Source organism: Sus scrofa, chromosome 2 (genome assembly GCF_000003025.6).
Source record: "Sus scrofa isolate TJ Tabasco breed Duroc chromosome 2, Sscrofa11.1, whole genome shotgun sequence".
Classification (NCBI taxonomy): Eukaryota; Metazoa; Chordata; class Mammalia; order Artiodactyla; family Suidae; genus Sus; species Sus scrofa.
In genome coordinates this window covers 12558067-12570219 of record NC_010444.4, presented here as the reverse complement: position 1 = coordinate 12570219, position 12153 = coordinate 12558067, and the positions used below count along the sequence as shown (strand labels likewise).

At 43.5% G+C, this 12153-nt stretch overlaps 1 protein-coding gene across 1 annotated transcript in view; it reads right to left on the bottom strand.

Moving 5' to 3' along the window:
• Positions 1-12153, bottom strand: part of LPXN (leupaxin) — a 47977-nt gene that overhangs the window by 12537 nt on the left and 23287 nt on the right. The window contains exons 4-7 of the mRNA XM_013994304.2: positions 10667-10767; positions 6530-6696; positions 4843-5016; positions 4650-4731 (exon numbers count right to left, since the gene is read on the bottom strand). Of these exons, the coding sequence (XP_013849758.2) occupies positions 4650-4731; positions 4843-5016; positions 6530-6696; positions 10667-10767 (524 nt within the window). The remainder of the gene's footprint in view (positions 1-4649; positions 4732-4842; positions 5017-6529; positions 6697-10666; positions 10768-12153) is intronic.

The window sequence follows — 12153 nt, the reverse complement described above, 5'->3', positions numbered from 1 at the left end:
CCTCTTTTACAAATTTTTGTGATGCCGACAGAATAGCTCTTTGGTAAAATTTATTCAAGATCAAAGACATAAATATTAATACCCAGGGCTCCCAGAGCCCAATGGCCAGAGCACCCTACATGAAGCCATACAGTTGAGGCCCCCAGTCAGCAAATTCTGCCTCACCCACTGAGCTCCCAATTAGCACTGTAATGTCTCATTCATTTTTTTTTTTCTTGTTTGTCCACACCCATGCCTCATGGAGTTCCCAGGCCAAGGATCAGATCCAAGCTGCAGTTGAGACCTACGCTGCAGCTGGGGCAACACCAGATCCTTAAACTCACTATCTCGTTCGTTCTTAAACAAAAAATGGGCAACAAAAGTCAGCAACATTTGGCAAAGACCAATGAGTGTAACAAGATGCAAAGCATCAAGATAGAATAAATACAGAATTTCAAGGTGGGCAGTAAGACATCTTTTGAAGTAGATAGCCTTGGATTATTTGCACAATTCCTGAACTCCTTACTCACAGCTAGTACATAAAACAGGTAAGAGAAATTGAGAAATTGAGAGAGATTTATTTGGAGAAAATTATGCTATAGGTGCTCCCCCACCACCACTAAGAGGCATGAGGCATGGTTCTTGCTAACCTCAAGTCAAGAGAGGGATTTTCAGTGGGACTATTCGGGAGTTCCCATTGTGGTTCACCTGGTTAAGAACATGACTAGTATCCACGAGGATGTGGGTTCGATACCTGGCCACACTCAGTGGGTTAAGGATCCAGCATTGCCACAAGCTGTGGCATAGGCTGCAGATCTGGCTCGGATCCCAAGTTGCTGTGGCTGTGATGTGGGCCAGCGGCTGCAGCTGTGATTCGACCCCTAGCCTGGGAACTTCCATATGCCAAGGGTGCAGTCCTAAAAAGACAAAAAGTAAAGAATAAAAAGACAATGGGAACTTTCAGAGAGGCGGATATGTTTCCTAGGCCACTAGTAGGATACAGTAGATGGTATTCACTTCATCCCTGGAAAAAAAAAATCCCTAAGTGAGAGTCTGGCTGAAGGAGCCTATAGCAGATGCACCTGCAATTAATAGCAGTCCCAGTGACTACAAGAGAAATATGCAAGTTTCCCATGGTTCATACATGAAAGCATGAGTCAAAGAGTTAATCTAGAATGATTATAATCATTTCTAAGTGATCATCAAAAGGGAACAATGTAGAAAAGAGTCTGTGTGGAATGGATCCTCCAAGATCCATGTCCTGGGGGGAAGAGCCAGCCAAGGCATGGAAAGGGCCATCACGAGTTTGTAATTGGGGAGTTCCCGTCATGGCTCAGTGGTTAACGAATCTGACTAGGAACTATGCAGTTGTGGGTTTGATCCCTGGTCTTGCTCAGTGGGTTAAGGATCTGGCATTGCTGTGAGTTGTGGTGTAGGTCGCAGATGGGGCTCGGAACCTGCATAGCTGTGGCTCTGGAATAGGCTGGCAGCCACATCTCTGATTAGATCTCTAGCCTGGGAACCTGCATATGCCGCAGGAATGGCCCTAGAAAAGGGAAAAAGACACACACACACACAAAAAACACAAAAGAATGTGTAATTGGATCTGTACTGAATCCACAAAAGCAGCCAAGTAGAAAGAAAGTCAGGGTTAAATATCTGTCAGGTCCAGAAAGCATGAAGCAAATTAGACAAGTTAGAACTTTCCTGTCTTCTGGTCTCATTTCTTCCACCTCTGTTTCAACCCTGGAAGGGTCAGCTCTCAAAATTAGCAATGCACACAAGGGTGGTAGGTGCCAAAGGCAAGAAAGGCCAGTGAAAGGGCTGTAACACCCCTCCCTGGCCTCTTTTAGCTTAAAGACCCCACCCAGGAGAGAGATTAGCTATCACTTTAAATAAGTGGGAAATTTTAGCTATTAACACAGATTGAATTACCTAAGGACTTGCTTTGCGTTTGAGTCTTAAATTGATTTTCTATTTAGAAGAGTTTATTAAGAATAATCAAAAGAGACATGGGAAGTTCCCACTGTGGCTCAGCAGTAAGGAACCCGACTAGAATCCATGGGATGCAGGTTCAATCCCTGGCCTTGCTCAGTGGGTTAAGGATCCGGTGTTGCCATGAGCTGTGGTGGGTTGCAGATGAGGCTCAGATCCTGTGTTGCTGTGACTGTGGTATTAGCTGGCAGCTACAGCTCCAATTCGTTCCCTAGCCTGGGAACTTCCATCTGCCGTGAGGGCTGCCCTAAAAAAAGAGACAAAAAAAAAAAAAAAAAAAAAAAAAAGAGAGAGAGAGAGAGAGAGACATGGGACTGCCCCAATTTTATTTAGAAGAAAACTTTCCCCACTAAGTTAATTCTAAAAAAAAAAAAAAAAGAGGAAATGGAAAAAAATAAGGAAGCTTTCAGATTTCACGCATGAGTCATATTTGTTCAAAAGAAACATAAAAAGAAGTCAGAAAAAATCAAGACAATTCAGAAAGCAGAAGGTAAAAAAATCTTACAAAAGGGGAAAACCAGGTCACATAGAAAGGATCAAAAATAAGTACAAAATATTAATAAAAAATTCTCAATAAAATGTAACAAGAAAAAAAAATAAACTTCTCAACAATGGAAGCTGGAAGATGGTGAAGCAACGTCTTCAGTGATGGGGAAAATCATTTCCATCTAGAATTCTATGCCGAGGCAACTTAAAGTAGACAAGATATTTTCAGATATGCAAGGTTTAAAACTTTTACCTCCTATTCATTCTTTCTTGGGAGCTACTGGAGGATGTGCTTCACCAAAACACAGGCGGTCACATGTATTAAAAGACAGAGGAATCCAGTAAAAGGAATTCCCAAGATAATGACCCAGAATAACTGCTTCTCAGAGGCCTGAGGAGAAACCATTTCAGGCTGAGGCAGAAAGATAAAAGTCTCCTGGATAGATGTCTCCAAGAAGAAAAAAAAAGAAGAAAGAAAGAAATGGAACTGACCCATTACCAGATGTGGCTGACCAGTTTGAGAAAGATTCCACAGCTCATCGGAGAAAGTACCGATCAGAACAAAGAAAATGAAGCCAATGAAAAAGAGATCCAAATATTAACTTGAAGAAAAAACAATATAGGGAGTTCCCGTCATAGTGCAGCAGTTAATGAACCCGACTAGCACCCATGAGGACAAGAGTTTAATCCCCGGCCTCGCTCAGTGGGTTAAGGATCCGGCGTTGCCATGAGCTGTGGGCTCACTGAGGTCGCAGATGCAGCTCGGATCCCACTGTGGTGTAGGCTGGCAGCTACAGCTCTGATTGGACCCCTAGCCTGGGAACCTCCATATGCTGCTGCAGGTGCAGCCCTAAAAAGACAAAAAAAAAAAAAAATTCATCTGAAAAGGACACCATAATCGCAATCACGATCACCATGTGCCAGGCCCTGTTTTAAACGCTGCACTGGTACTGCCTCTTACAATCCTCATAATGACCCTATAAAGGAAACATTGGTTGTTTGTTTGTTTGTTTTGGTCTTTTTGCCTTTTCTAGGGCCGCTCCCGTGGCATATGGAGGTTCCCAGGCTAGGGGTCCAATCAGAGCTGTAGCCACCAGCCTACACCAGAGCCACAGCAACAGGGATCCGAGCCGAGTCTGCAACCTACACCACAGCTCACAGCAACGCCAGATCCTTAACCCACTGAGCAAGGCCAGGGATCGAACCCGCAACCTCATGGTTCCTAGTCGGATTCGTTAACCACTGAGCCACAACAGGAACTCCAAGAAAACATTGTTATTTGGCCCATTTGACTCATGAAGAAAGTGAGTTGGTGAGTTACAAATTGCTTAAATGACTTGAACAACATCATATAGCTAATAAATATCACAGATTTGAACCAGATAGTCTAACTCCAAAATCCATGCTCTGCCATATCACGGTTTGTTACACGGCTCAACTCTGAGCAATTTTTACGTGATTATCACCATGTACACATGGAATAATGATCTGACCTATAATTACGACCTAATTATAACTGGGAGAAGGGGAATTACGTTGGGGGTAGTGGGGTAGTAATAACATTTCTAAATTCTTAACGTCTCTGGTAGGTAGAGGTTAAAGTTGGAGGAAAAAAATCTACATACAGTAATATATTATTTACAATATACAAGTAAAAATAGAAGTTAAGAAAATTTAGAGAGGAGAACTGGATTTGTGGGTAGAGAAAGGAAAAGCAAGGTACTGTTCTTTTTTAATATTGCCCTTAAGGTAATATTTGCATTTAAAAAAAATTTTTTTATGGCCAGCCCCCCCATGAGATATGAAAGTTCCCAGGTCAGGGATTGAATCCAAGCCACAGCTGCAACCTGTGTGTCAGCTGCAGTAATGCCAAATCCTTTAACCTATTGACCGGGACTGGGGAATCGAACCCATGACTTTGCATCAACCTGAGCCACTGTTGTGAGATTCTTAACCCAGGGCACTATGGCAGGAACTCCAATATTTGCATTTTTAAACTATGCTTTTGCATTTCTTTGATTTAAAAAAAAAAAAGCAACTTAAACAAAATGTATCCAGGTCATAAAAAGGTAGGGAGAGATGCATATGGTCCTGAAAGGGGCGCTTGGATGGTAGTGGCAGGAACCAGAACTAACACAGCAGATCACGGAAAAGCTCTGCTGGTGTTCTTGTCACTACCCTGGTCCTACCTTCTGCACCAAACACCTCTCCACAGTGAGCGCAGAAGAAGTGCTCAGGATGCCAGGTTTGGTCCATGGCCGTCAGTACTTTCTGGAAAAGAAACCCAGAGAGAGAGAGAGAAATTAGAATGCTGCAGGGCTGTAAAACATGATCCTGGGAGAGCAAAGCTAGAGGAAAGCAGGGGGAAGGAGGTTTACTTACATCCAGAATAGGAGCAGCACAGTAAGCACAGCGTGGAGAAAAAAGGTGGTGGTAGTCCTTGGAGCAGTAGGCCAGGCCAGTCCGCTCAAAGAAGGGACTGGAGCCAATCTCTTCTTTGCAGTGAGCGCAGACGAAGTGTTCTGGATGCCACGCTTGCCCTAGAGCATGGATCATCTGGAGAATGAGACAAGGACAGGCATGGTGGCCCCATCAGTGCTCCAGGATCCTCAGGGTACACAACTTTGGGGGGAGCTCTGCCAGCAGTGCTCCATGATCATGACACCCCCTGGAGTGACACAACACTGAAACTTAGACCTAGGCTCCAACCGGGGCGGGGGGTGGTCTGTGGGTCCCTGCTTTGTGGGTAGTAAAATGCTGCCCACTTTCCTGACTGATCACACTGCTATAAGCCTACCAGTATTGGAGTTCCTGTTGTGGCACAGTGGTTAACGAATCCGACTAGGAACCATGAGGTTGCGGGTTCGATCCCTGTCCTTGCTCAGTGGCTTAAGGATCTGGCGTTGCCGTGAGCTGTGGTGTAGGCCGCAGATGCAGCTCAGATCCTGTGTTGCTGTGGCTATGGCGTACGCCAGTGGCTACAGCTCTGATTAGACCCCTAGCCTGGGAACTTCCATATGCTGCGGGAAGAGGCAGAGGCAAAAAGAGAGGCGGGGGTGGGGGTGGGGGGGAAGAGCCTACCAGTGTTTATTTCCACTACATTGCCCCGGAAGGTTGGAAGAAACAAAAATAGAGCTCAACAGTGACAGATAAGACGGAACAACAGCCTTGGCATGGGAAGGGTCCCCGGAAGACAAGAAGGCCAGTACAATTTTTACTGCTCTGATCTGAACACGTCATCTCACTCCCCATGCAAAGACAGGCCTCAAGGCTCTTTATTATGGTTTTGGTGAAGGATGATGCGGAAGCAGGAGTTTGAGTTCATGATGTGGAGCTAAGTACAGCTAGGAATCATAATCGATTTACATTGAGAATGTTTAAAACAGAGGGAGGGGCGAGGAAGGTCCTCTTGGTAAAGGCAGTTTAGAAAAATGGTGAAGAGCTGAACTCAGGGAGTTTCTGTCGTGGTGCAGTGGTTAACGAATCCGACTAGGAACTATGAGGTTGCGGGTTCAATCCCTGGCCTTGCTCAGTGGGTTAAGGATCCGGCGTTGCTGTGAGCTGTGGTGTAGGATGCAGACGCGGCTCGGATCCCGCGTTGCTGCAGCTCTGGCGTGGGCCGCTGTGGCCCTGGTACAGGCCAGCGGCTACAGCTCCGATTCAACCCCTAGCCTGGGAACTTCCATATGCCACGGGAGCGGCCCAAGAAATGGCAAAAAGACAAAAAAAAAAAAAAAAAAAAAAAAAAAAAAAAAAAGAGCTGAACTCAGGAGTCAGGCTCTCTGGGGTTTGGGTCTTACCTTCACCTCTTACTGGACCTTGGACATGTCAGTTAACCCTGAGCCCTCAGTTTCCTCATCTTTACAAAGGGTTATGACCACTGAAGGGCTAAGGTGACCATTAAATAAAGGGATCCTTGTAAAGCACTTAGTTCCATGCCTGAAGGAATCAGTAATTATTAACTATTACTAAAATGCCTTTGAATAGAAGGAGAAAGAACAATCCTTGGTGTGATGGAGACGGACGTACACACAGATGGCGGTAGGAGCAACACCTTGGCCCATCCCACCTTGCCAGCGATCGGTTTCTGGCAGGAAGCACAATGGCCCTTGGGCACTGTGGCAATTCCGAGGTCCTGCAGTTCCTGCTCCAAACCCCCCAACATTGAGTCCAGGGAGGTCTTGGGATCCTGCTTTTCTGGTAAGTGTTTCGTGCTGGCATCTACTTTCACTGTGCCTGTATCAAGAAGAGAAACATAAAGAGAATCATCCTCATGTACATTTACCCTCAGTGGCATCCTCCCCACGACCCCTTAGCCTTTCCCTAATCTTCCTCCAAGGCCTTGACAGACTCTAACATTGTAACACCAACAAACACGCTTTCATCTCCCTTTCACGCTAAATTCCTCAGAGTAGGATGACCTCTGATTCATTCTCCTCTGTTCATAAACCTTTTCCGACAAAGGAAATTGAACGTATGAAGAGGATACCTCTTCTTGCTCTTATAGTGACCACAGTTCAACAATTAATCTTATCTTCTTTTTGTCCATTTATTTTGCAGGGCTTATTGGGCACCTGGTTTGGGCCAATCATGGCTCCAGGCTCTTGGTATAGAGCAATGTACAAGTCGACCTTGTCTCTGTCCTTATGGAGTTTACATTCTCTGGGTGATAGATAATAAACCGTTAAATGAATATATGATGCAATGTCAGCTGGAGATAAAATGTAAGTTATACATCAAGGCAAATGACAGATGGGACGGTGAGCAAGAATGGATTTAGATGAAGGTGATCAAAGAAGGCCTTCTAAGGAGGTGATATTTTAGCAGATATCCGGGCGGTGTTGTGAGAGACCCGGACATATTGATATTTGTGGGAAAAGCATTCCAGAAAGAAGAAAGGCCCAGAGGAAGGAGACAGTTTGGTACAATAAAAGAAGAGTAAAAAAGATCAGTAGGCCTAAAGCAGAAGGAGTGAGAATGAGTGAGGCAGGAGAAAATGCTGGAAAAAGAGGCAAAGATCATATAGGGCCCTCTTGGGAAAAGCTGCCGTTTCCTTCCAAGAGTGGTAAAACTGAAGACGAGCAGGGCCCTGTGAGGTTCCTGGGCACACTAGCTTTTCTGTCCCCATTTCTTGTTTTTAGGGAGTAAGCTTCAGCCTCTGTGACCTTCCCTGAGTTCCAAAGGGCAGGTTCAAACAGTCGCTAATCAGGGAAGGGAGGGGATGAAGGGACCAGGGAGGAGTGGTTAAGAGAAAACTGCAGCTTTAGGGCAGAGTCCTGGTTCCTCCTCAAGGAATATAGATAACAATAACTTTAAAAAAATTATTATAGTTGATTTATAATGTTCTGTCAATTTCTGCTGTATAGCAAAGTGACCCAGCCACACGTATATATACATCCTTTTTTAAATAACAGTATCTCTGAGTTCTTCTGCAGAACTGAAACCCCCAACAAATGGAAGATGTTAATGAAGCATTCTTCATTCCCAAAAGAAAACCACCAGACCCCTAAACACCAGCTTTGAAAACAATGCAAGCTTGCCTCTACCCTGATCCTTATCTGCAGCTCTATTTTTCACTCCCAAAACTATAAAACCAACTCCCAGTCTCTCTCACAGCCTTCAAGGCCTTCCCCTGCTATGACCTTCCTTTGCCTGGCAAAGCAATAAAGCTATTTTTTCTCCTTCGCCCAAAACTCTGTCTCTAAGTTTCTGTTCGGCATTGGTGAGAAGCAGCTGAGTTCCGGCCACAGAACCATGAGAGGATTTAAGTGTAAGAGTGAAAAAAATCTGATTTCCAAGATCCCTGTGGTAACTGGGTGAGGAAGTGGGTATCGACAAGCAAGAGTGGAATTGGAGGCACCAGTTAGGCAGGAGACTAGTCTCACAGCTCAAAACAGAAATGACTTGCACCAGTGTTAGTGGAGAAGGTGGGGAGAAGTTGTGAGACTGACTTGCTGAATAATTAGATTTACTGAGCAAAACTCTAACATGGTGATTATAAAACATCCAAAGGAAAAACCTCAAATTACAAAACAGTTGCCCAGCGTATCCTTTGTCAACTCCTGTCCTGATTCCATCTCTCAACTCCTTTCCAACTGGGCTGCTGCGACCATCTATTAATACTTCCTGATCAGAGAACTGCGCTGACCCTCCATTGGTTCCAGCATCGAAGTTGCAGCGTCAGACGCTCCCATCCACTGCCCTCACTTTACCTTTCCAATCTCTTTTATTACTCAGTTAAAAAGCCTCCATTGTTTAAAGCCAGCCAGGCTCCCTGCAGTCTCCTGAAAGTGATCTGTTCCTATCTGCCTTCAGGCTGCTGCTTATCCTCTTCCTACTGACTCGAATTGACCTCACATTATCTCACTAATCCAAAATGCTCTTTTCAAGAAACTTATCATATGTCAGATTTCCTTCCTTCCCCTTCTATTATAAAATGTTAGTTAATGGTGAAGAGATTAGTGTTGAAAAGGTTAATATCTAAAAGGTCTAAAAGGGTACCAATATTAAGTAGGAGAAAGAACTAAGTAAAAACACAATAATGTCTCTTTATCTACACATACATTTACATTTATATCTCCCTGCTGGTATATTCCAGAATACTTTTGAAAGGATGTATAAAAAATAGGAAATACTGACTACCGCCAGGGGGCAGAACTGGGTGGTTGGAAACAGTCTACTGTAAACTTTTGGACTTTTGGACTTTTGTACAATGTAAAGATATGACTTATTAAAAAAAATAAACAGATGTTTTAAAATCTGTAAATAAACCAAGACATGCACTTAATGAATTAAAAAAAACCTGCACCACTCAAATTCCTAATATAGATTTTTTTTCCCTAGTATTTTCAGATGTCCAGAGCAATGAGGCATGCACCCAGCTTAATGGCAGACATTAAAGAAAACTTGTTTAAATGGTTACACATTTGTCCAATAAGTATATATTATTCAGTTCCCGGAGTTCCCATCATGGTGCAGTGAAAATGAATCCGACTAGGAACCATGAGGTTGCGGGTTCAATCCCTGGTCTTGCTTAGTGGGTTAAGGATCCGGCGTTGCCATGAGCTGTGGTGTAGGCTGCAGACGCAGCTCGGATCTGGTGTTGCAGTGGCTATGGCGTAGGTGGGATTAGACCCCTAACCTGGGAACCTCCATGTGCTGCGGGTGCGGCCCTAAAACAAAAGACAAAATATATATATATATATATATATATATATATATATATTATTCAGTTCCCATTGTGGCACAGCAGAAACAATCCACCTAGTATCCACGAGGAGGGTTCGATTCCCGGCCTCGCTCAGTAGGTTAAAGATCTGGCATTGTCATGAGTTGTGGTGTAGGTTGCAGATGCGGCTCAGATCCCCCACTGTTGTGGATGTGGTGTAGGCAGGCAGCTATAGCTCTGATTCGATCCCTAGCCTGGGAACTTCCATATGCCACAGGTGTGGCCCTAAAAAAAAAAGTATGTATTATTCACAGGGTATCAGGAACTGTGCCAGGCATTGGGAATCCAAAGGTGAGCCACAAAGATAAGCTTCTTGCCCTCCCAGCCATACACATTTTGACCTACTGCCTTGAAATTATTTCACAGGTATTTCATGTAGGCAAATCAAATCCCCCAACTGATTCTCTACCTTAAGAATTCTAGATGATAACTCCCTTCATGATTTCTTAAGTCCTTTTTTTGGGACTTCCATCCCCTGCAGGCCAGGGAGCTTGCCATCCCTGCTCTGGAGACTAGAACAAGGGAGCAGGTGTGATCTTAGTATGAACTTAGGATCCTTCACCCTTGTTACTTCCAAAGCACACTTTGCTCTCCCTTGCTCTGCCCCAGCTTGCCCACAGACCCTGCCCCCCCGCCCCATCCCACCCTGGGGTCCCCTTTAACAGCCCTTCCCCACTTCATCCAGCTGTAGTGGCAAAAATAAATAAATAAATAAATAAATAAAATCTGTCTTTTACTCTATAAATGTCACAGTCTCAGGCCTTGTTTTTTCCAGCACACGCCCAGGCCCCTGAGATCAGAACCTGGATCATAGTATCTCTTGTGTCCGGTTAACATAGTGCAAAGCTGAGTTCATCCCCTGAATTCAATGGAGTTTGGGAAAGTGAATGATGACCTAGAAGTGCTTCCAAAGGAGGAATGCAGAGCTGCGTTCCAGAGAGACCAACCCTGCAGGTGGTATCGCAGGGACTGTGCTCACCTGGATCTGCATTTCACACAGGTGGGCCATGAGCTCATCCAGCTGAGCCGCTGCTGAGGTTTTAGGAGGTGGTGGTGACTCCTTTGGCTCTTGGACCTCACTACAGGGAGAAAACCAAAAATCAGACTAACGTCAAAACTCAAGTCAGTGTTAGGCCACACATAAAAAACCAGAAAATGCATTTTTAACTATTAACCCCTTCGACAGGACTAAAACCAGAGACAGAAAGCATTTTTTAAAAATAGGCACTAAACACATTCTTTGTGCCCTTGTCTCCACGTCTCCCTCGGGTTGGCTCAAAAACTGACTGCTGTTCTCAAGCACATGAAGAAAGGGTTGGACATACAGCTGGCTGGCCTTTCTCCACCAACAACCAGGAGCAAAGCAACCTCTGAAAAGGGCTTTAAGACCGTGGTGCAGTATGTGCTTTTTATTTTAACAGAATGCTTTTTTATTTAAACTGCAGGCATTCCCCTGGTGGGTCAGCAGGTTAAGAACCACAGTGTCCACGAGGTTGCAGGTTCGATCCCTTGTCTCACTCAGTGGGTCAAGGCTCTTGCCTTGCTGCAAGCTGCAACATAAGTTGCAGATGCGTCTTGGATAGGACGTTGCTGTGGCTGTGGCATAGGCCTGAAGCTGCAGCTCTGATTCAACCCCTAGCCTGGGAATTTCCATAAGCACAGGTGTGCCCTAAACAGAAAAAAAAATTGTAAAGTATTATATCTTCTTTCAATTATTGTCAAGTGAAAGACAAAAATAAATATGTAATATATATTTTTATGTCTTTATAATATGTATATAATATATAAAAATACCAAATGTAGCCCATGTCCATTCACTGACACACTGTCTTACAGCTGCTTTCCTACAGGAGTAGATTGTTGTGACAGAGACCTTATGGTCCACAAAGCCTAAAATATTTACTATTTACCTTCTACATAAAAAGTTTGCAGACCCTGATAGAGTGTAGATAATGTATATGATGTTGGTTTTATATACATATAATTATGAATAAATTATTAATAAATAAAAGTTTGGACCCAAGAAACAGAAAACATATTTTATTCAAATTCCTGTACAATCAGTAAAATTAACCATGGATGAGGACACAGAATCAAGTTTAATAAATTCTAAGAAGTAAATTATACAGACCATATTCTGTGCACTTAAAAAAATACAGCACTTTTAAATAACTCTTGGGAAAAAGAAAAAAAAATTTTTTTCAAACTAGAAATAGCCACAAAGGCACACATACTCTTCAGAGCTGAAAGCAAAATGTTATTGAAAGAAAAACATAAATATTCTTAGGTGCAATGTTGAAAATAAAAACAACCAGAAGCAAATGACAAAACATCCAACTCAAAAAACTCAAACGATAACAACAAAACTAAAATAATTAAATACAAGGAGTAAAAGCATAAATATGGAAAAGTCACCCAATAAGTTCAATGAAATCAGAGAAACTTGATATTAAAGCCAGACAAAG